The sequence below is a fragment of the Psammomys obesus genome, unplaced genomic scaffold (assembly GCF_907164565.1).
Source record: "Psammomys obesus unplaced genomic scaffold, mPsaObe1.curated_primary_1811, whole genome shotgun sequence".
Lineage (NCBI taxonomy): Eukaryota > Metazoa > Chordata > Mammalia > Rodentia > Muridae > Psammomys > Psammomys obesus.
The window spans coordinates 54,265,968-54,290,161 of record NW_026585895.1 but is presented as its reverse complement, the minus strand read 5'-3'; the positions used below and the strand labels follow the sequence as shown (position 1 = coordinate 54,290,161).

The following is a 24,194-nucleotide window of genomic DNA, read 5'->3' as shown; positions in this document are numbered from 1 at the left end:
GTCGCCGCCGCCGACGTGTCCGACGGCTACGTCAGCGCGCGGCCCGCCCCTGGATCGCCCCGCCTCTCGCCTCAGTCCAGTCTTCCGCTACCTCACCCCCTTGGCAGCGCTCTGTACTTGTCTTCAGCGCCTCAATCTCGCCACGCCCCTTTAGGATCTGCCTCCTCTCCTGTCCTCTTCATTTTGACCCGCCCCTAGGCTCCTCCCCCTCCCCCCGCCCATTCCCTTTAGCACCTCCTTTCCGTCCTGCCCCTTTTGACTCCGCCCCTCGTTCTTGTCCAGTCTTTAGGCGCCTCATCCCTTCGCCCCACCCTCTAGGGCTCCGCCCCTCTGCGTCACTCCTTTACAACTCCACCCCGTGGCCCCGCCCCCACCCACCTGCCCCGTCAAGAGCGCGGACCCCGCCTCCCGACGTCGCCCTGGTTATGCCGGTTCTGTCTTGCACCCCTCCTGCTTTAGGATTTGACGAGACAGGATTCTTCAATCCTGTCAAAGACCCCCAGGGAGAAACAGTCTTGAAAGACCGAAGACAGCAGCTCGGCTGAGTCCAGAGCCCCAGCAGCGGGCCCTGCCTCCCGCCCCTTCCCCATTTTTCCGTTGGATTCCCCTGAACGCCGGCGGGACGACTGCGCGTGCGCCACCCTTCTTGCTCTAGTGGACAGGCGGTCGTCCTCTGCCGGCTATCCATGCACATGCGCAAATCCTCATCCGTTGCTTGGTTACGGCTTTCAGCTGCAGCCTGCCTTGTGCGTTTCGCCCGGCTAAAGAGGAACGCCTTTCCTCTAACCTCCCTCACGACTCCTCCCGCTGGCGCGCAGCTTCAAGACCCCCGCTGAGCGCTGGATTTTTTAGACCATGGACGTCAGCAGGTCAGGCTTGCGTTTGTCGGTGCTGAGGCTCTCCAGACAAGGGGAGTGCTGTCATCCGGGAAGTGGCTAGGTCTGGCCCTCTCACCTGTACTTCAGGGGCATGAAGCTGATGCGTCTGTGAACCCGGAGGCAGGGAAGGAGGAGGGAGTGTGGTGGAGCTCGCCAGAGCTCAGCTACGCAAGCAGAGCCGTGAGCGCTGAGGGCCAGGTTCAGCTCGACTGACGTGGCACTGTGGGACATTCTGTAAAGCTAACATTTGTCTTTCGAGAGCCAGGTACCAACTTATTTCAACACAGAACGCTTGGTAGACTTAACCCTAGGCCCCTAGAGAGAAGCAGCAAACACAGCCCCCAGGTGGTTAGAGCTACATAATAAAAAGGTCTTTTCTTAACAACAACAAAAACCAAAAAACACCAATAATAAATAATAAAATGCAGGGCCTCCACCCTCAGGCCCCAATGGGTAAAGGGCGGAGGATGTTAGAGAGGCAGCTAGGCTGGGTCATATCTCTAACTTCTGTCCTAAGGTAGAGACAGAACTCACTACCTGTAGACAGGCTGGTGTCATGCAGCCAAGCTAATCTGGACTCCCTCTGTCAGGGGGTCCCTGACAGAGACTCCCTTGTAAGGCTCAGTCTGCACCCACATGCCCTGCTGTGTTGACTTTAACCTTTCTGGGCACTGGGAAAGCCACTGGATAGTCTGAGGACTGGAATAGGGTACTTTATGGCATATGCTGAGGCAACAGGCACAAACTAGGCCTGCTTGGGACAGGTATGGCACACGGTGACTCATGTGTCTAGGGGTACTACTGGTTATGCCTCCTTCCCTTTGCCTGGGGAGGCTTCATCTATTTGGAAGTTGGGCACAGCGTCTCCAGCACCCTACAGTGGCATGGAGTCAGCATCTGGTATAAAGTTGTTACAGCCTAGGCTGCCCAGCAGAGCACACAGGACTTCCAGGCATGGAGGCCATGTCAGAAATTCCCTGCCCTTTCTGACACTGTGACCAGCACTTGGTGACATTATATTCTCTGTATCTCCACCCAGTCAGCTTCTTCCAGTAGCTTCACTGTCTGGTGTGGTGGCCCCTGGGCGATTACATATAGCTGGTTCATATTGAGTTGGGTTATGAACATAAAATATAAAGATAGGTAAGCATTCACAGTGACTCATTGGTGAATGTTTATTGAATGTTGAAACTGCAATATTATGAATATGTTGGATTGAATAAACCACTTATTAAAAAATTATGCCTTTTCCTTAATGTAACTAGGAAATGTAAAATTCCACATGTGGCTGGCAGTACATTCCTCCTGGACAGTGCTGGTCTAAATGGTATGTATGTACTTGGCATCCCTAGCCTAAGGCTTGTAGTGTCCTTGAGTCAGAAAGCCATGTAGTACTGGCTCCTTTCTGACACTGAGAAGCCAGGGACAGGTCTCTGAGGCGTGCTAAAGGAAGAGGTAGCAGTGTTGGCGAAGAGAGGATAACCCTTGGCCTCAAGCCTCTGTCCCTCATACCTACTAGGTGTAGTCCCAACCTCAGGTGTGCTTGGTGGTCTGTGCCTGCTCTCTGTGCGGCACTGTGCTCAGTGACCTTCAGCATGGACATGGAACCTGGAGAGGAAAAAGTGTAGTCCCTGAGCAGCTCGCTGCAAGAGCTGTCAAAGCAGCAGCCCCTCCTTCCTGCTCCAGCCTGTGTCTGCAGTAAGGGCACCACAGGAGCTGTCCACAATGGTGGCACCTCCTCTTGAGCCTCTTCCAGAAGCTCTGCAGTGAAGATGCCTCAGCCAAAGCCACTAGCAGCCAGGAAAGTCTTCCCATCCTAAACCATGGACCGAATGCAGAAAAAAGAAGTTTAAAAAAGCCACCAATGCCTGAGCAAAAAAGCCTGCCAATCTCCAAGCTTCTCACAAAACCCACCAATATCTGAACAGGAAAACCTAACAATCCCTGAGCTCTGGACTTGAAATCCCACCAATCCTCACTCTAGAAATCTCTGCCCTGAAAAGCTCCGCCTCTTAAGAAATCCTACAGAAGCCCTGTCCTTTGTTCAGTTTGCTGCTGACCTCTCCTGGGAGCAGGGCTAGCTGACCCTGGATTTGTCCCTCCACACCTTTGACCCTCCCGATAAATCTCTTTTATGAGATTTGCTTCCTGGTGTGACTCGTCAGAAGAAGCCAAGAAGCAATAAAGTGAAGAAGAGAAGATGCAAAGGGTGGAGGCTCCTGAGCTCCTGAGCTTCACTGGGGATATGCTCCCCTGGAAGCTGCAATGCCTCTGCTGACAAGGCTCCGGTTCAGAGTGTGGTTTCTAGGCTCCTGCGTCTCAGGATGCTGTTGGTATAATGTTCTTTTGGAATGTATACAGTTTACCCTTGTTCATTCAAATGCTGATTTCTCTACCCCACTATCTGGTTTCAATCTGGACATTGTAATGTGATGCTTAGAATAAGCATCACCTGTCTCAAATTTGTGTAAACATGCCACCATTTGTTCTCTGTATTGTCAATTAAACAACCAGCCCCAATACTGAGCAATAGAGAGTATAGGGTGGGACATCCTGGTCCGGAGGGGGAGGGAGGAGCGGAGATTAGCAGGGAGGACTTGGAACTATGAGGAGAGATGAACTGGACCTAAGATGTGACTAAAAGCAAGAAATGGGTAAAATCTTAGTGGTAGGAAATTATTTGGGCTTGGAGGTTTAAGATGGAGTAACTATTGCCCAGCATTGTGCTCTAGGTTAATTAAATAAATCCTAATCTCTGCTTGGTGATTTGGGTGTACGCTGGTTTAGGAATAACCGTTGTTTAACTGCAGATAAATCAATATTAAGTATTAATATTCAACAACAGGATTCCCTTCCATTGGGACATTGTCCCACCTTAGAGCTGGGCTCCCATGTCTCAGGGTACCCTTTCATTGGGACACTCTCTCACCTCAGAACTGTTCAAGGGCTTCCAAGTCCCAGGACACCTTTCCACTGGAGCACAAAGGCCAACAGAAATGGTCAGCATCCAGCAGCCAAGGCTCCCTGAAGTAGTCCCAGCCAAAGCATGTTAGGGCCACAAGGGTAGAAAGAGCTGATAGGGAGGGCTTCCTAGAGGAAAGGAGGAGAATTGGGAAGCAGAGACATCTATGACTTAAGAGTTATATGTCATTAGTTTCCAGACCCTATAATGTATAGACTCCTACCAGTATAGGAATCTATACCAGCCACATAGGCTGGTTTCCATGTGTCCAATATGAGGAGAGATCCTTTCTTGAAGGTTAAGGTATTGCCCTGAGAGCAATGGTGGGCAGCATGAAAGGAGCCTCAGGCCAGCTTCACTTTTTCATGTGCCCATAATACAAGGCTAGCTTGCAGATGGGGCTGCATACCCAGACAGTTGGACCTTGACAGCCCTGCTTTCCATCCATAGTATCTTAGACACTCTGGGTGCTCACTGCAGGTATGAAGGAGGGCTGAACCATGGACATTAGTAAGACCAACCAAAGAAACCCTGGCCACTGTATTCCTATCCTGGGCTGCTGAGAATGGGGCCTGCAGTCCTTCCTCCTCACAGGAACTGACACACCTTTGGGTGCCTACCTGGCTGGTAGAACATAGATAAAATGGCTTGAGCAATTGTTGGGTAGTTGTTATTCTAGAAGCTAAAGAGTCAACGGTACTAGACACCAGCATTTCCTCACCTGTGAAAACAGATGGTAACCACAACCTGTCCTAGACTTTTCTGAAGGCTTCTGGAAACATCATGGGTAACAAGGGCTCAGAAGCCACAGTAGGCCTGGTCCCTGCACTACTCTCAGCTTCCTCATTCATTATGGCTTCATGTTCATGTCTCCCAGTTCTGCAATAGGCTTGGCCTGTTGTGTCTCAGGGGGAATTCTTAGATCACAGAACCACCATATAAGATGATAAGCAGGCCATAGGAACAAAGTAGAAAACATGAGGCAGATGTTGACATCACACTAACTCAGGGGCACAGACACAGCAGGAAGGTCTCTCAGCTGGTCTGGGATCCTAGGAAGAGTAGGAAGAGTAGGAAACCTCTTGCCCAGCACACATGCAAAGACTATGCAGAGCCCCTGCCGTAGTCCAGTGGCTGCACAGCTGGCTGGAATTGGGACAGATAGCTGCCCCTCTGTCTTGGAAAGGTGCAGATGTGGTACACTTGAGGGGCACTTATCAAAGCAGAGGCACGAGCTCTTTGGGCTGAAGGACAGTCTGGGTAGTTCTGTATTGCAAAGGAAGGGATCCTGGGGTTGTGGCTCTGTAGGCCTGCCAAGGACTATTTGCCATGGGGTATTTGGAAGTAAGGGGGAGGACCTGGGGGCTTTTCAGCTTTTGCCCTGCTCCTGAGGCAGCCTTGGACAAGTGGTGGGGTTTCTGGAGCAAATGTAGAACCCACCCTAGATGAAGCCCTTGGGCAGAGATTGAGCTTTCTGGCTGCAGCTGCTTCTGACAGCACCAGCCTAGCAGCAAGGCATGGATATGAAACATGCGTGGTTGGATCCCCCAGTCTGGGCAGAAAAATAACAAGGGCCTTGAGAGAGGCAGGGGGAATTGCAGTGTACAAAGGGTGCTATGTGGCCGGGGATCCTGGAAGAGTGGCCTCTCAAACCCCTCTTTCTCTCAGAGCATCCATTTCTGCTTTTGAAGTGATTGATTGTGCTGGGCAACATGACTAGATGGATCCCTTATGTCTTTTATAGAGGAGGTGCCCTCTCTCATGGACCTGGGAGTCACATGGACCTGGCTCTAGTGAATGAATTGCATGCCTCTTTGAGCTTCAGTTGCCTTGTCTGCAACATAAATATTATCTTGGGGTAGGTAGGCACAAATGCCATCTGGGGAACCTCCTGCTGGCCAGAGGAGCCCTGGTGAAATACTGCCAGCAGAGGGAGGCAGAGAGCTATCTGCACTCTGGGTGCTCACTGCAGGTATGAATGAGGGCTGACCCATGGACATTTAGCAAGACCAACCAAAGAAACTCTGGCCACTGTATTCCTATCCTGAGAATGGGGCCTGCAGTTCTTCTTCCTCACAGGAACTGACACACCTTTAGGTACCCACCTGGCTGGTAGAACATAGATAAAATGGCTTGGGTAGTTTTTATGTCCAACTGTACTGAAAGATTCCAGAAGCTAGAGATTCAAGAGTACTGGATAGCAGCCATTGAGGGTTCCTTCCAGCCTTCCTCACTTTATTTAGGTGCAGGTGTCACACACCCTGCAAACACCTCACATGGCAGCCCTCTCTGAGGGAAGTCTTTAGTTCTGGACTCCCTGGTGGGTGGGTGGCCTCCTGAAGCTAGCAGGTGCTGTATAAATACTCCTTGAGTTGAGCACATTGGAGTTGTAGAAGGTAATGGATCTACAACTCTTGAGGCCAGGGGCTCAATACTCAACCTTGTGTGACCCAGTAGCATAGCTATTGAGATAAAGGAAAGGACCTTGTTCTGTGTCATTCCTTCCACCTGGCCTGCTGTGGTTAGGGTCAATAACCATCTTTCTCCCTGGTTCCAGATTAAGACTAGGTTGGTGGGAAGTAAATAAATAACTTAGGTAAGCCTTGTTTCTGAATGCCAGAGTGTCCACAGTTCCAGTAGAAAGCATGCTCTGGTACTCACAAGTAGTGGAATCCAAAAACAAGTCAAAATTGCATCCAATCCTGCACACACGCTTGGCCACTGGAAACCTGGTGTCACCATCTCACCATGAGGGTGCTAACCAGTAACTATATATACTAGGCTTGACTGCTACGGAATGCTCTTAAAATCCGTGGTGATGACACAGCCAGGCTGTTTCTGGATCCTTACCATGCTCTGGAGTGCCAGTTCTGTATTGAGGGGCAAATCACCTACACACAGGCCTCAGGGTCAGCACCTCACACAGGACAGCACTCTAGGAATCTTCTATTCCTCACCTGCTGGGTACAACATGAGAACACCAACCATGAGGATAGCCAGGGATCAGGGTTGAGCTAATACACCATCTTTAAAGTGCAAGTGTAGAGGGTAAGCAACCCTGTCACTGGTCTACAAAATAAAGGTTCCTTTGGAGAGGTTCCACAGTACACATAGCTCATCCAGGCTTGGGGATCCTGTAGTAAAAGAGCCCCCTTTCCCCTAACTCCTAACTCCAGGTTTCTCAAGACCACTGGTCGTTTTGGGAACCATGCTAAGTAGCATTGTTCAAGTATTGTGTCAGAACATCTTTGGAGAAAAATGTACATTGTGTCATGCCAAGAACCTGTACTGGGAAGTTTACTATCCCGTCTACCAGAGGCCCTCATGTGAAAATTGGCCTGGGCCATCACAACTCCACAGGATTTGGAGACCCACAGTAAAAATCATCTAACCATGCAGCTCCCCTGAAGGCAAGACTTTCAGGACAAGCCAATACTCATGGCTGGTTGGTTCCTGGAGCCTCAAGAGGATGGCAGCACTCCATTGCTTTTGGTTGTAGGCGTAGCCCTGCTGACTTGGCTGGGTTTGTGGCACTGATAACCTTGGGTCCCTTTGTGTACTAGGCAGAGCAATGCAGGGCCACGGTTAGGGTGCCCTCTGACAAGGAACAAAACAGCAGTGTGGCAGTCCCTCCCCTCATTCCTTTATTTATTTATTTATTTATTTATTTATTTACTTGTTTACTTATAGGCGGGGATCTGGCCTTGAATTCCTGATCCCCTGTCTATACCTCCCAAGTATTCCCAACACTGCCTCTGGCTCCATGGATTGTTTATCTGTAATCGTGGGAGAAGTTCTGAAGTCTAAATCTTCCTGTCTGGGATGACATTTTGAATTCTGTGTGGCCTCTGAGCACCTTCAGTGTTTCAAGTCCCATCCTGGGTTTCAGACACAGTGCAAATAATCATAATATAGGTGAGATGGCTTAGTGGATAAGGGTGCCTTTTGCTGAGATGTTCAACCCAAGTTCAATCCCTAGAACACATATGGTAGAAGTAGAAGGAGAGAACTTGGCTTACACTGATTGTCCTCTGACCTCCACATGTATGGCATGTGTTAGTACACATACACGTGCAAATATATGTATATATATATATATATACACACACACAAAAGAATGTGAACTCTGTCTTTTTAGGACTTTGCTTATGTTGACTGTGTGTTAAGTGGCTCCTTTGGATGAACCAAGGTATATTAATTGAAATAAATTAACCTGTTTCTTTGTACTTTTTTGAGAGGTCATGGGGTATCTTCAATCACTAATAAAGAAAATGCCTTACAGCCAGATCTTTTGGAGGCATTTTCTCAATTAAGATTCTCTCCTTTCAGATAACTCTAGTTTGTGTATGAAGTTGGGCCACAACTATCCTCCACAGGTGGCATCTCATAATGGACAAAAGGCAGTACCTAGGGGAGATCCAAGAAGAACAGATGGGAGTCTGAAGGCAAGAGAGGATTCATGTTTTGCCACAGAGGGCCGGGGTCCCGTCTACCTTGGCCTTTTGTAGTCTGGTCTCTCACTGGCCAGATAAGATTTGCCCACACAGGTAGTGCAAATGTTATTCACCCCAATTCCAGGCAAAATATGTGCCCAATAGTCTAGCCATCCCAGTGTGGACAGACCATGTCCATCTTCTGATGGACACTGGGCTTCATGTGCCATTGAAGATGATGCTATAGAGAACACAAGCATATGGCCCTGCTAAGCCTACTCTGTTATTTCAGGATAGACTCTTAGGGGTGCTAGGAGTTCTCTGGGCAGAATTCTGGCTCAGGCCTTCCTCTTTTTTTTTTAAATAATTTTATTTATTTATTTGTTTGTTTGTTTGTTTGTTTATTTGTTTGTTTTTGTGTGTATGTGTGTGTGAAGGTGTCAGATCTTTTGGAATTGGTGGTACAGACAGTTACGAACTGCCATGGGGGTGCTGGGAATTGAACCTGGTCCTTTGGAAGAGCAGACAGTGCTCTTAACCACTGAGCCATCTCTCCAGCCTCCCGGCCTTCCTCTTAAGAGCAAGAATCAGGCAACTTATCATAATTCTGTATGTGAGCACCTCTTCTGGGATCTTGGGCACCTTCTGCTATCACAATGCATAACACTAGGCCCAGGATAGGACATCTCAACTTGATGGATTCACACTTGTCCTCAGATGGCCAGGCTCAGAGAGGGCACAACAGTCCCCTTTGTCACTTTGGTTAAAGACTTTGGTGTGCCCTGAGATGTGTGTGGGCCAAGAGGAGAGGACTAGGCAGAAAGAGAGAAGATCCACACCTGCACTATGCTGATTTCTTCTCAGAGATAAGATGCCTTTGTAGCACTCGATCTCTTAGAATCATAGAATTTCTAGATTTACCTTGACCTGTCATGCTATCCTGCTCTGTTGTTTCTCCATTTCCCTTTGTCTTCCCTCTTGGTGATTGGTGCTTGCTCCAAGGCACCCTCCCCATGTTCCCTTCTGCCTGCTGCATGGGCTCTGTGGCTAGATGAGTGTTGCTAAAATTCCTTCTCAGGGGAGGACAACACTTAGCCCTGCTCCTAACGTCCTTATGACAGTTCTAGGCACAGTTCCACCAAAGTTGACTAGGGCACCAATGGATTTACTGGGCTGACATACAGAACACAAGTGAGTCAAAAAAGTTCACTTGGAAAGTCTTTACCCACCAGGGATAAGGCTTTCCCACAGATAGAAAGATGGTGAATTCCTCCACAGTTCCCAGCCTGTATACCCTAGTCCCTTCCGGAGCTCATGCACAATTAGGGCAGTATGGAGTGGCTGGCTCATCAGGTGAGGGTGCTGTGAGTCCCACGAGCCTCCCAGCCTTTTGAGGGAAGACATAAGCAGTCAGCAAGCTCAGATGGAATGACTTTTGGAAAGAGGGCACAGCTGAACTTGAAGTTTGGGATTATTGGGCTCAGAGAATAGCAATACATGTCAACATAAGGTGCCTCGACTCCTCTGCAGCCCTCCCACCTTGAAGCCCTGTGCTGTACAGCCTGAGAATGGTTATGTCCCCGTGAGCAACTTTTCTATTATTACTATGTAAGAGATGCTTCAGATTCTGGCTATTTCAGTGGCCCTTGCTCTTTCACCCACCCTGCAAAGTGAGCCAAACAACTCCAAGTTTAGCAAAATGTGGACAAACATCAGCATAATTTTTATTGTAAATTAGTTAACAAAAAGATGAAAAAATACATCATTTTCATTACCTACAGTTTTGCATGTAGATAATTTTTTTAAGTTTCTTTTTTCTGTAAACTACACTTTACTTTATAAAACAAAGAATCAACATCTTAGGATGTGTCTGGTCATATCTACTAGGAATGGCACAGACACTACCCCTCCCTCCAAAGGCCAGGAGGAGCTGCCCTGTGGAGGTGGGCAGCTGCCCCTGAGTAAGCCCCCAGCATACAGTGGTTGGGAGAGGGCTTGGTGGACAGCAGAGGGCCATCCTGGGTTGTGCTTTTAGAAGCTACTGGTTTGGCAGCTGCAGGTCATGAGGCCTGGGTCACACTGAGCTGAGCCACTTGTTCTGACGTTCCTCATCAGCTTAACACAGGACAGACTTGTTCCTTTAGATTTTTTAAACAAAATCCACCTTTAAACATGTATTTACAGATACTTACTCTGCCACAAGCTTACACTTGATACTGCAAGAATCTGCTGAGCACCACCCTGAACTAGGAGGAGTGGCCCAGAAGCAAGCTCCACCCACATTCCAGCACATTCAAGGCTTGTCCCCACCCTAGGCAGTTGGGGGATCAGAGGCCACACAGCTATTTTCTTGAGGTCTCAACGTAGGCTATTCTGGTGAGTTCACAATGCACATAAGCGCCAGGCCCAGGTAGGGACAGTCCATCCTCTATTGAATTCGGATGATGCTGTTCAAGGAGTGATGCTGGGGCCCCACAGGAACAGTCCAGGCAGTATCTTTCTCCAGGAAGTATCATACCCTGCATGGCTCCCTGGCTCAAGATGTCTGGAAGGGGACAGTAGTGGGGCAGGGGAGGGGATAAGTACTCCCAAAGCCCATAAACACTACTGTGGAACACCGAAGCTCGAAGGTTCATGACAGGTTCTGGACAGTACACACTGCACATGCCAAAGACACTTCTCTAAACCCACACTGGTGGTTTTAGAAACTGTATAAACCACATCATTTTACTTGTTTCCTGTTCTAGATACAAAACTAATCCATGTGCCCAAGGTTCAAGGTCTTGGCCAGTTTCTAAACACATCTACACATCCCAGGTGACACCAGAATGAGGGGGCAGTGGTCGGGGTGGCATGCATCTGAGTACAGGGGGCTTCTGGCCATGGCAGTTTCCAGCTTCTCTTTTCCTGTCGTTTTGTGTGTGTGTCTGTGTCTTCGATTTTGGAAAGAAGCAATCAATAAATAACAGCATTTACAAATCATGAATCCTTGTTCATATTTTACAAACACACAGGGAACTTCACCCTGACCAGGAAAATCAAGGCTCTGAGAACTAGTTTATTTTCTTGGAACAGATATGTTTTTCCCTAGTGCCATAGAAAACAATACATATAAATAAAAAGGCAGTGTTTCTGTGGAAAATAAAAGTACATAAATAAATACTAAAAAAAAAAAAAAAAAAGGAAATTTTTGTCCTCTTATTTTGTATAAAAACATTTTTTAAAGGCTCCTTTGGTCGCCCGGCATCCTGGAGCTCTGGAAACGACTCCCAACAGGGCTTGGGAACGGAAGCTCGGGTCCTGCATCCCACATCACTGTTTACTTAAATGCCTCTGGAATGTGGGTGATCTGGGACGGCATGCTGGTGGGCGGGCTGGAGATGCCCTCAGACCAATCAGAGATGTTGGAATGCGGGGAGGAGCTGGACCACTGGTCAGGGGACTCAGGGGATGGGGTGAGAAAAGGGTGCTCTGGCACCTGCAGCTGGTGGCTCGGGGTGTTGTCCACAGGTGAGGATGAGTAGCTGTGCTGGGAAGGAGGGGTCAGGAACTGGGCAGTGGTCATAGGTGGGACCATCGTGGATGGCAGTGATGTGGGCAGGGCCTGGCTTTCTTGGGGCAAGATGGTGTGCACAGGTAGACTGCTGGGGCCCAGTGGCTGCACATCTGCCTGGCTGGGCTCCCCACCCAGGAAGCTCCGGCTCAGATGCCCATTGGCAGCTGAGCTCACACCAAGGTGTGGCTGTGATGGCGGCTGCAGGTTCTGAGGCTGGATTTGTAAGTTCTGTGGCTGCACCTGCTGGGTCTGCACCAGGTGGGGCTGTGTAGCCAGCCGAGTGGTGGGCAGGCCCTGGTAGATAATTGGGGACAAAGTGTTGGTGGAGAGGCTGCTGTGTAGTGGGCCCATCATGCCATGCTGGAGGCCAGCTGCCTGTGTGCTCATCGTGCCCGATGTCACACCTGGCCGTAGTGGGTTGTACTGGCCAGGCACCATGCCGTTCTGCAGCCGAGAAAGCCACTCACGCTGGCCATTCAAGCTTGCAGGCGCACCCACGGTGAAATTCATAGCCCCTGTGCCATTGGTATTCAGCACTGTGCTGGCACTGGAGGCCACAGGCAGGTGCGAGAGGCGTGGCGGAGGTGGCTCAAAGGCCAGCCGGCTGCCCCCAGCCAGTGCTGCCATCTCAGGCTTGGCCGCCACATTCAAGTGGCTGATGCCCAGGTGGGTGTCAGGCATACCAGGTAGGTGGCTGAGAGGCATAGATGGAGACTGCTGGAATGGGGAGGGCTGGAGGGGCGGTGAGGCCACATCTGACAAGTAGCCGTGGGGTGACTCAAGGGAGTCCACAGGCGACAGCATGCTCGAGCTGTCCAATAGGCAGCCCTTGCCATCCTGGGACTTCTTCCTCCGTGCTTTGAGGTCTTTAGCTTCCTTGCTGCTACAGGCTAGCCCTTTGGTGCTGGGCTTGCGGGCCTTCTTGCCCTGTGTGGCAGACTTGAGGTTGCCTAGGTAGCCATTGGGCGAGCAGAGGGTGGGAGATAGGGTGGGCGTGCCACCCAGGGCAGTGCCATGCAGCTGTGGGCTGCGCACCAGGTTGTACTCATCCAAGAGCCTCACGATGTCGTGGTGCATGCGCTCCTGTGCAATGTCCCGTGGCAGTCGGTCCATGTGATCCGTGATGTCCCGGTTGGCAAAGTGGTCCAGCAACACTTTGGCAGTCTCGTAGCTGCCCTCACGGGCGGCCAGGAACAAGGGAGTCTCCTCCTGTAGGACATGGACAGGAGGCATATGAAGGAGCTGGGCCTGGTATAGAACCTGCTGAGTCATTCATGATGGATAACCTGGGAGGAGGAGCTAGGGAAGCAATGGTTCCTCTTCCTTTTTTTGCCTCTCTAGACCCAAACATACTAGACTACCAGGAGGATTTATAGTGGGGCCTCCTTATGTTGCCCAAGATAGCCTGGACCTCAGTATCATCCGGCCTCAAGTTTCTTGCTGCTAGGATTATAGGCATGTGCCACCACCCCAGTTGGACCTGAGTCCTATTTTTAGAGAACCTAGCTGTATCACCTCACACTTCCAGAGGTGTGTGGGTTTGTGGGGCCCTCTGCACTAAACCCATAGGTCTTCCCTTGTGTGGGGTCAGACTGCTAAAATAAACTGTGTGCCCTTTACCCTCCTCCCCAAAATGCAGGTACAAAATACTGCAAATTGGGGACTCAGGAACTTTTAAGGCAAATCAATGAATGTGGGGCAGCCACTTCCTGTCCAAAGGGTCACCAGTGGCTATCTAAACTCCTTCCTGATCTGCTCTGCCTAGTGGACATAACCACACCTCACCGTGGGGAGTACGAAGGGCCCAGGAGCCTACGGAGCTGACTACCAGGCTCGGATTCTCTTTATATCCAGTGGCCCAGCCTGGACTATGGAGAACCTGGGTCCAACAGCAAACCCCGCCCGGAGCCTGGTACCTGTTTCCCAATCAGCAGTAGAGCTGGTAAGGGAGGCACAAACCCTGCACTCCTGAGCAACTAAAGAAGAAGTAACTAGCCCTGGACAAACAGAGACGCTTCGAGGCAAGGTGAAGAGATGAAGCCCAGCCCAACAGAGTTTCCTTATCCCAAAGGTAGGAAGGTAATGGTGGGCCAGCCCAGGGGCCTTGCAGGCTTGAGAGTCAAAGCCACCCACCCAATTCTTCGGCCAATCCTGAGCCCCTAGGGTCACCATACCCCACCAGGGGAACAGAAGGCAAGATCCAAGTAACAGTTGACACAGGACAGCTGCTGCTGTCTCACCCCATCTCCAGCAAGAGTGTGGGTTACTTCATCTGCGCTTGTCCCAGCCCCATACTTGGGACGCATCCGAAAAATCAGCTATGTCCCAGACACTCTAACACTCCTAGTGCTCTACATTTGGTTGCACGAGAACCCTATCATGGTCCTGCGGTTAAGGCAGCCCCTCTGCTCACCTTGTTGTTTTGCATGTCTTTGTTGGCTCCATTCTTTAGGAGCACAACTGCAGCATCCACATTGTTCACTGCGGCTGCCCAATGCAGGGCTGACTTGCCTGGGAAGGAAGCAAGGAGAAAAGAGAGTAGATTAGGGTGAAGCAGACCATGTACTGGCTGATGTCCTCAGTAGCTAGGCTGTAGCATGGGCCTACCTAGGTCATCCACAGCATTGACGTCAGCATGCGAGTTGATGAGGTCCTCTAGCATGCCCTCCACAGCCAGTCGTGCAGCCAGGATCAGTGGGGTTGTGCCATCATGCATGCGGGCATCCAGATCTGTGGCTCTATTCCGGAGCAGGATCTGGAAGGCAGGGATGAACTCAGGTAGAATGGTCCAAAGACAAGCCCCCATCTCCACGAACCAATGCCTGGCCTGGGCTTAGCTGTCTCATGACTCAGGTGAGCCGCTGAGGAAGACACTATGGAGCTACACTCAATTTGCAGGAGGGGCTAGCAGCCCCTGGTGACAGTCATGGCTGCCAGAACTACCTCCAGGTTGGGTCTGGTGTATGGGACTGAGGGGAGGGTAACCAGGATGGGAATCCTGCTTATGGCTCATAGCTGTACTTGGATCTGCTAAGCTTCCCTGCTTGAGTCAGGTGGGGGAGTAGGATGGTGGCCTGGGTAAGGACTCATAGCACTGCCTGGATTCCCGCAGAGTATACACACATCTGTCTATGCAAGCAAAGCACGCCATGTTGAGAGCTATACACCAGGCAGGACCTGCTCTGGGCTCATCTTATCCTGTGTCTGATCTCAACTTCTCTTTGCTGTTTTGGAATAGGATTTTTCTATAAAGATTAGGCTAGCCTCGTGCTCACAGTCCTCTCAGATTCTAGCGTGCTGGGATAACAGGTGTTTACTGCCCTGTCTTAATTTCTTCTGCAGATTGAGGATGTGTTGCTCAAGTTAAGAAGTGATGAAATGGCAAACTTTTTGACGCCTGGTCTGTGCCCTGTTAGAGCCTGGTTTAGGACCGTCCAGAGGACGGGGCTGGCGGCAGGGGTCACTCTTGGCAGCATGCAGGAACAACTACTAGGGATGTTCCCTGGAGACCCATGCAGCTAAGCCCCCAACTCCACCCTGGCTGGCTCCAAGCTTCTAGGCAAAGCCAGGAGATCGGTTTGCAGGCCAGGACCAGCAGCCTCTAAAGCTCTCTTTCTGCCGCCCTGGACTTTGCCTGCGGCCACAGCTGAATGGGGTGGGACTAGACTGCAAAGGCTGCAGCACTGGGATGGAGGCCCCAAGTCAGATCATAGCCTTGGGCCTGAAGGGTCTTCCAGAGGGTAGGGAGGCCCTGCCTGACCCTGTAGGTTCCTCAGGACCACCTTCAGCCAGCTTGCCCAGAGAACACAGGTGGGGCTTGATGCCCTTTGTAACCTGGACTTCTTTCAAAGTGCAGTTCCAATGTGGAGGTCCAGCTCTCCCTGGCCAGTCACACTTGGAATTAGGGCTGGCAGGGCCCATGGTGGCCAGACCACTGCTCCAGAAGAGGTCACTGGCCTCAAGAATGCAATGCTGCCTACCTGGAAGACACCCTGAGCATCTGCGGACACTGCTGCATGTAATGGGGTGCGCCCCATGTTGTCTTGGATGTTGGCATCTGCACTGGCCTCCAGCAAGCGCTTGGCAGCATCTGAACGAGAGTATCGGGCAGCCAGGTGCAAGGCGGTCTCCCCTGTGCGGTCTGTCTGGTTGTGCAAACTGGCACCCTGGTAGATGAAGTCAGAGATGACAGCAGGGGCATCTTCTTCTTCTTCACTGTTGCCTGTCTCAAGGCCCCCTCCACTGCAGGAGGCGATCATGAGTGGTGTGAAACCATCTGCAGGGAGGACAGAGACAGGAGTGGGCGTAGGAGGGCTAGTGTCAGTCTCAGGGAGGGTCAGTACCCAGCCATGACCACGGCAGCCCTGCCACAGCCTTCAGGTCAAGGGACAGTGGTGTAGACAGACATGCCTCAGCACACAGTGGCTACCAGGGGCTGCTGAAGGCACTCCGAGTTCCTGCAGGACAGAGCCCTCATCTAGCTGCCAATCCACGGGGATTGAGACCCCTCCAGTTTTACTTTCTGACCTGCCCAAGATACCTTTCATCAAAGACCTACTCAGGAAAAAGACAAGAAAAAAATGTACTTTGGGCAACACTGGGCAAATGAGATGGCTCAGTAGGTGAAGACCTTTGCTGGCAAGCCTGACGACCTGATCCCTGGGATCCACAGGGTAGAGGAGGAAATCAACTCGTGCAAGTTGTCCTCCGACCTCCATGTATGTGCTATGGTACATGTGTGCCCCTTGCACTCAAATGATTAAATGTTTAAAAATATAAGAGCTGGAGAGATAGATCAGTGGTTAAGAGCACTAACTGCTCTTCCAGAGGACCTGGGTTCAATTCCCAGCACTTGTATGACTGCTCACAACCATCTGTAACTGCAGTTCCAGGTGATCCAATGGCTTCTTCTAGCTTCCACAGACACTAGGCATGCAAATGATACACAGACATATTTGTAGGCAGAACCATGCACATAAAATGTCTTTTGTACACTCACATATACATATATATGTATATAATTTTGAAATTCTTTAGCCAGGCCTGGAGGCCACACCTGTAATCCCATCATACTGGAAGCTGAGTCAGAAAAATCATATTTGGGGCTAGCCCGCCCTATACAGTAAGACCCTGTCTCAAAAAACAAAGGGAAAAAAAATGACACTTTGACTATTGCAAAGCAGCATTTCATGAAAAAGTGTACTTTGGGGCCTGCAGGAGTCTGGTGATCAGCTCAGGGAGGGTGCTGCTTTGGCAGGGCCATTCAGAGCCAACCCTCTAAGTCTATGCTAGGGGATGTGTAAGTGTGTCTCCAGTGGCCTCACCTGGTCCTCGGACATTGACATCCATGCAGTCAGCATCCACCTCACCCTGAGGTGGTGTTGGGGCCATGGCAGACATGCGCAGGTCAGCGGCGTCCAGGTGCTGCTGGGTCCACTGCCGGTGGTCAGTCTGATCATCCAGGTCAGGAAGAACCACTGGCTCCTCAAACTGAATTTGGACAGAATAAGCAGAGCCTCATCACTTGGAGCCCAAGTGGGAGGTGTCACCTAGGGAAGCCTGGGAGGCTGCAGGACTCACCCGGAACTTTTTGGTCTCCAGGTCTTCGTCCCCCCACTCGTTCTGATTGTCGTCCATCAGGGCACCATCTGAGGCATTCTTCAGGGGCCTGGGTGAGGGGGTAGGGAGACTGAGCAGGTGCTCCAGGAAATGCCCTCATATGGGCTTTCTCTACATGCAGATGGGCTCAGGGTGAGAACAAGGATGAAGGGTCCATGGGCCTGCAGGAACTAAGAACCCTCACCCACCCTGCCACTCAAACCCCCGCCCCACACACAGTGGGAGCACTGTCCACTCACTTGAGGCCGACAGAGTCTTCGCCGAGGGGTTCTCTCCGCTTCTTCTTGCTGGCCTCTGACACTTTGAAACCCTCAGGGAACCAGAGCTGGCCATGCTGCCGCCGGCGTTTGCGGGACAGCAGCACCCCACAGCCCACAAAGAACAGCAGCACGAAGGCAGCCGCTGCCACGTACATGAGGTGCAGCTGTGAGGGCAGTGGAGGCTCCACCGTCTCACCTGCGGGCAGGGGCGGCAGGCAAGCACCCCACGTCAGGCGTGGCGATGCTGCCGGCCGGTGGGGGGCGGCGGACTGACTCCACGGCCAGTGCCTCCTCGCCCACTCTCCTCCATCCCACCCCCCAAAATAAGGTCATTTTCTACGTGATTAATCAGAATTGCAAACTATTGCTAAATTCTCTCCTGCACCAGCCGATCTGTCTGGAGACAGTGCTCACTTCTCCCTTTTCGAGAAGGAGGATTAGCAAACTTCAAATCGCTGCGCTCGCATTGAGCTGTTAAGACAAAGGATTTAGAGGGATTTTCAAGATACAAACTTCAACACTTCACATGACACCGATCAATTCTTCTCTCTTTCTTAAAAAAAAAAAAAAAAAAAAAAAGAAAAAGAAAAAAACCCACAAAAAAAACAAACTGGTAATGATTTTGAAATAATACCCAACAAAGAAAAATCAGGAATAAAGAAAGAACGGGGAGACAAAAAAGCTCCCCCCACAATTTCTGGCATATGTGTACATTCAAGGGGACAGCCTTTACTTATGGCTGCCACCCTCTACAGGGAGGGAAGGCCATCAAAAAAATTCAGGAGAGCACTTCCTGAGCTCTGGATGACAGCTGGCACAAGGAGTGAGGGACAGGCTGCCTGTGGCCCTCCCAGACAGACTCTTTCTCCACCCAGGCAGGACAGCAGCCCCCCGCAGCCCACAAAGAACGCAGCACGAAGGCAGCCGAGGCTCTGCGGGCAGTGGAGGCCCCACCGTCTCACATGCGGGCAGGGGTGACAGCAAGCACCCCACGTCGGGCGTGTCGATGCTGTGGGCCGGTGGGGGTGCATTGACCCCCCAAGTGGGACTTGAGAGGTGGGGCTCTCACTTAATTTTTTTAAATGTATATAGGTGCTTTGCCTGCATGCATGTCTGTGAACCCTGTGCATGTCTGGTGCCCGCAGAGGTCAGAAAGTGTCGGATGCCCTGGAATTGGAGTTATAGTTTTAAGATATGTGGGTGCAGGGATTTGAACCCAGGTCCTCTACAACAGCAGCCAGTGTTGGTAACCACAGAATCACCTTTCCAACCACGATTACTCACTCTTTACTGCCTCGATCTTGTAGGGAATATTGAGGCTGCCAAGCGAGGCAAGCGCGCCCAGGAAGGCAGCCACGTCGGTGGCGCTCTGGAAGCACTGCGAGGATGACTGCACACATTGCCGGTTGTCGATCTCCAGGTAGACAATGGAGCTGAGAACACACACACCACAACGAGATCACATCCCGAGCATGCGGCCTGCACACCAGCCCAGACTCCCTCTCCTACCACCCTGACCTGGACAGCATATCTGACAACAGCTCTGCAATGGCACTATCTCCCTGCAGCCGCAGTTTTTAGCAGGGGCTCACTCTACCGTGCAGCATGCTGTCCAGCCTTGCCCCTTAGCTGCCACAGCACCCGTTTTCTTCATGTCGGAGAATAGAGACTGTCTTTAGGCATCCAGGGCCACTTTGAGAGCAGTGCCTGGTGCCCCATGGACCCTCAGGGATGCAGATGTAGTTTATTTCTCAGAACTCCCCAGGGAGCGGTCTGAGGCAACAGCAGGTTCAGATGTTGGACAGCCAAGACTCTTATGCCAGCCAAGTCACCCACTCTCAGGCACTGGCCTCCCAGACGTAGAATTCTAACACAGTGTCCAGGTGACAATGCATTTCTGACCTTTACTGCAGTCCCATGCTAAGCCAAGACTAGGAACCATGGGTCAGGAGACATGAAGGGACCACCAGGCAGATGCCCAGCAGCTCAAAGAGAAATAGATGGCAGGCTCCTGGAATCTCCAAATGCAGGCTGTGGGATGGGGGTCAACATTCCTTGGCCTGGCTGGTGCTTCTCTGCCTGACACCAGGTGGCTCTGTGCAGCATCCATGAGATGCCCTTATTTGTGCCTCCTCACTGCCACCCTTCCAGGCTCAACAACAGAGCCCTTCAGCATCCCCCAACTGTCCTCCGAAGTATGGAGGAGAGACTGTAGAAACAGTGGTGGCAGGATTGGTCTAGGATGACTTAGCCCCAGGGGACACTCTGAAGGTTTTCATTAGTTTGGTCCCCAACACCTGGTACAAAGTGGGGCCGCAAAACCATATGCTGGGCAAACAGTGAAGCCTTCCAGGTACGAGGAGAGGGCTGGCCTCAGAATTCCAACTCCTTTTAGGCCATAAAGTATCACCTCCCCAGAGGTCACCTCCAGGGCTGAGCTGATTAGATGACACAGGGACACATCCACAGCCACAGCAGCAGGATCGGGAGCTCACTCACCCACGGATGTCCATGGGGTCCAGCTCCCTGCGCTGGCGCCCACCACCCGTGCCTGGAAGCAGTGAAGAGGTGGCCCAGCCCACTGCAGAGCGCTTAATCGGGTGTTTGCGCAGCTCTTCCTCACGGCCGTAATAAGGGAAGATCATCTGCTGGCCTTGCGCATCACGCTTGAAGACCACATTGGTGTGCAGCACGTGGCTGAGCTCCCGCAGGAAGTGAAAGGAGTTGTTCCGGAGCTGCTCAGGAGGGAGTAGCACCACCAACACCAGCGTGCCTGCCGCCAGCCGCTCAGGTACATGTTCTGCACAGTCCAGTCCATCCCACTCGCACTCGGCACTGTTGCAGCCCTGGTCGCAATGGCCGTCACTGAAGTGGTCCTTGCAGTACTGGTCGTACAGGGGGCTAAGGCGGGAGAGGACACACTCAGTCCCATCCCAGCCTGTGGGCCTCACACCCACCCTGCCTGGGCCAGACCTGGGAAATGTACTCAGTGTACCCAATGGACACTGGCTTCACGTTCCTGGTACTTAGTCTGGTCCTCCCCTAGCTGCCTGCTGAGCCCTGGGGCTCTGAAGCAACCCAGCCTTACTTACTTGCACTGTCCCTCAGTGAGCTGGCAGTCAAAGCCATCAAAGAGGCAGCCAGCGGAGTTGCACTGGCTGTCGCAGTGGCCGTCACTGAAGTACTTCCAGCACTGCAGGGACTGTGTGCAGTTCTTCCAGGGGTCGTTGAAGTTGAGGGAGCAGTCCCCGCCGTCCCAGCCACACGCGTGATTGTTACACTGCAGGTTGCAGACCTTGTTGCCTGCATCCTTCTGGCACTCGGGCAGCTCGCAGGCCTCCTCAATCTGTGGTGGGGGGATGTCGCGCCCGGCGCCACCGGTGAAGCTGTAGTCCAGGATGTGGCACAGCAGCCCATTGAATTTGGCAGGGCACAGACAGCGGTAGAAAGGGCTCTCAGATGTGGGCTCACAGGTGCCCTGATTGTAGCAGGGATTGCTACCCACACAGGGGCTGCTGGCTGGGAACTGACACTCGGGGCCGGTGAAGGAGCCCAGACACAGGCAGGTGGGACTTCGCGGGCCTGAGATGCACGTGCCACCGTTGAGGCAGCGCAAACTGCCACAAGTGCGGGCGTCATTCTCACACGTGGCACCCTCAAAGCCCTGTGGTGGAGAAAGGATGGTGCATGGGATCAGGGTGCGTGGGTTCAGGGACACCACACACCCCAGCCTGGCTACACCCCGTGACCTGTGAAAGGTGTCCATGGCCCTTAAAACATCCTCACCATGGGAAGCTCCCCAAGAGCCTCAAATTGGAGAACTAGCTGACTGGGTAGAACTCTAGGAGTTTTTAGAGCCACGAAACCCTAGGCTGACACTGGTACCTTATATGTGTATGAATCCCTGAGTGTCAGTACCCAAGAGCAAATAGTGCACATTAGTGCCAGCTCAGAGTGACCCTCAATACCTTCTGTGCAAGGTGGTAACCATAGGAAATGGCAGGCAAGTTGGGGACCTGGCCTTCCTGCTAAATTCTCATGCAACCTAAAACTGTTCATTCTAAAATGAACATCTATTTAAGGATGATGGGCTGGGACTCAGCGGCAGAACATTTGCCCAGCATGTGTGAGGATCTAGGTTTCCAGTACAGCACAGCAGCAAATAAACTTTTTAAACAGGGTCTTGTTCTGTAACTTAAGGTAGCTCAAAACAGGGCGATCTTTCAGCCTCAGCCTCCAAGAGTACTGGGACTACAGACATGTATGTATCATACCCACTTAGGTTTTATGAATGAGGTGGGGGAGTGTACATGAGGAAGTATGGGACTTGGTCCCTAGCCTCTGCTAGAGGCCTTCAGGCTGACCTATTCAGGGTGAGAGTGTGTGTGGGACTGATCCACCCAAGAGAGAAGTCAGTGGGTCCAGATGCCCTCAGACCTGACACCTTTGCAACTGCACAGGGCCAGGAGTACCTACCGCAGGGCACCTGCAGATGAATCCACGGGCGGTGTTGGAGGCCACGGCACAGACACCCCCATTCTTGCATGGTTTGCCCCTGCAGCCATTGATGACTGACTCGCAGCGGCGTCCTGTGTGAGGGGACAGTAAGGAGCCAGCCCTGCTGACACACCCATCCACCCATTTGGCCCACCAGCCTAAGGTACGCACCAGTGTGGCCAGCCCGGCACTCGCAGTGGAAGTCATTAACACGCTGCACGCAGTTCTGGGTACCTCGTGGGTCACAAGGGTTGGAGAGACACTCATTGACATCGCCCTCGCACCGCTCCCCGACGAAGCCTGGTGGGCAGGTGCAGCTATAGCCACCCACCTGGTCCACACAGGTGCCATTGTTGAAGCACTTGGGGCTTCTCGAGGCAGGGTCAAGTGGGGGATGGCAGTCATCAACATTGATCTCACAGTGCACGCCTGCAGAGCAACCATGAAAACTATCAGGAGACGGTACCGGCTGTACTCTGTCCTGTATAGCCCAGTCCAGCAATCACTTAGAAACTGGCACCCAGAGAAGGTGGCACAGTGCAAGTGGAGCCCATCTTCCTACTAAGACTCCTGTTCCTCGGCCAGATCTGCATCACCTTGGTCCCACAAGGCAAGGTAGAGTGAGCTCTGGCTGGATCCTGCCCATGCCACCCAGGCCTCCACCCTTACCCTGTGTGCCCCTGGGGCAGGAACACTTGTAGGTGTTGGTCAGGTCAATGCAGGTACCCCCATTCTGGCAGGGCTGGGACAGGCACTCGTTGATCTCCTCAGAGCAGTTAGACCCGTGATAGCCAGCCACACACTGTAGAAACGGCACAGGCCACAGCTTAGCTGGGGTCATGGTATCATGTTTCCCTTGCTACACAGGGCCACACATACTACATTGTCAGCCCTGAATGGAGGGCTCCACCCAGCAGACCCCAGGCAGGACCTTAGTAAGTTAAAGTCACTGTCCAAGGGGGGGACACAACACCTGGTCCCATAGAAGTGAGGCTTTGGAGCAGGTCTTAGGTAACATGAAACCATCTAGGAAAGGGCATATTCCTCCTCCTCCAGCACATCTGTAATGCACCTGGATCCCATACAGGTATATGACAACACCTTGCTCTTACAAGACAGTGGCGTCAGTCTGCCCTGATACACCTGCTCCCAGTCAAAAGCCCTCCTGCAGCAACACTCATGCCAATACCCTCCTGGCCACCCCAGGACGACCCACACCTTGCAGGAAAAGCCACCGAGGTAGTCAGTGCAGGTGGCTCCATTCTGGCAAGGGTTAGGTGAGCACTCGTCCACCTCGTCCTCGCAGTAGCTGCCCGTGTACCCTGCCTGGCAGTGGCAGTAATGTTTGTCTTCCTCATCCACACAGAGCCCTCCATGCTGGCACAGGAGAGTGACGTCGATGCCTGTGGAGACAAGAAAGAAGGAACTGAGGCCTGGGCTCCAACTCAGGACTACTGCTGTGCCCTCCTGACCTGGTGGGCACTAGGGTGTTGCTGGCCTAAGTTGAGCCAGAGCAAGGACAGATGGGCCAAGCCAGTTACCTCGCTTCTGTGCGGCCACCTCGCAGGACACACTGAGCACATCACAGTTGAAACCAGTCCAGCCGCTGCGGCACTCACAGTGGTACTGTGTGTTGGTCTGCCAGCACTTGCCACCGTTTTTGCAAGGAGCTGAGTCACACCAGCGCACTAGGTTCTGAGGAGATAGGCAGTGGTTGGCCCCTTCCCCACCAACTCTGGTCCTGGCCAGCTCTGAGGAGGGCGGTGTTCTCACCCTTCCTAATGCTGTGACCTAATACAGCTCCTTATGTTGTGACCCCCAGCTACACAATTATTTTGTTGCTATTTCATACCTGTAATTGTGCTACTGTTATGAATTATAATGTAAATATCTGATATGCGACTCCTATTGGGGTCATCCCACAGGTTGGGAACCAGTGGAGTGGAGCATTTTACCCCCTACCTCCCACCCCACCCCCGCCCTACCACC

The 24,194-nt window shown here is 52.0% G+C and overlaps 1 protein-coding gene across 1 annotated transcript in view; it reads right to left on the bottom strand.

The window, feature by feature from the left end:
- Positions 1 to 11,311: 11,311 nt before the first annotated feature.
- Positions 11,312 to 24,194, bottom strand: part of Notch1 (notch receptor 1) — a 45,042-nt gene continuing 32,159 nt past the window's right edge. Inside the window, exons 20-34 of the mRNA XM_055600401.1 lie at positions 23,747 to 23,900; positions 23,424 to 23,608; positions 22,875 to 23,007; positions 22,377 to 22,634; positions 22,185 to 22,297; positions 20,801 to 21,372; positions 20,208 to 20,609; positions 18,993 to 19,141; positions 17,688 to 17,904; positions 17,410 to 17,497; positions 17,154 to 17,319; positions 15,810 to 16,105; positions 14,437 to 14,584; positions 14,243 to 14,340; positions 11,312 to 13,038 (exon numbers count right to left, since the gene is read on the bottom strand). Coding sequence (XP_055456376.1) covers positions 11,593 to 13,038; positions 14,243 to 14,340; positions 14,437 to 14,584; positions 15,810 to 16,105; positions 17,154 to 17,319; positions 17,410 to 17,497; positions 17,688 to 17,904; positions 18,993 to 19,141; positions 20,208 to 20,609; positions 20,801 to 21,372; positions 22,185 to 22,297; positions 22,377 to 22,634; positions 22,875 to 23,007; positions 23,424 to 23,608; positions 23,747 to 23,900 — 4,425 coding nt within the window. The 3' untranslated portion in view covers positions 11,312 to 11,592. The remainder of the gene's footprint in view (positions 13,039 to 14,242; positions 14,341 to 14,436; positions 14,585 to 15,809; positions 16,106 to 17,153; positions 17,320 to 17,409; positions 17,498 to 17,687; positions 17,905 to 18,992; positions 19,142 to 20,207; positions 20,610 to 20,800; positions 21,373 to 22,184; positions 22,298 to 22,376; positions 22,635 to 22,874; positions 23,008 to 23,423; positions 23,609 to 23,746; positions 23,901 to 24,194) is intronic.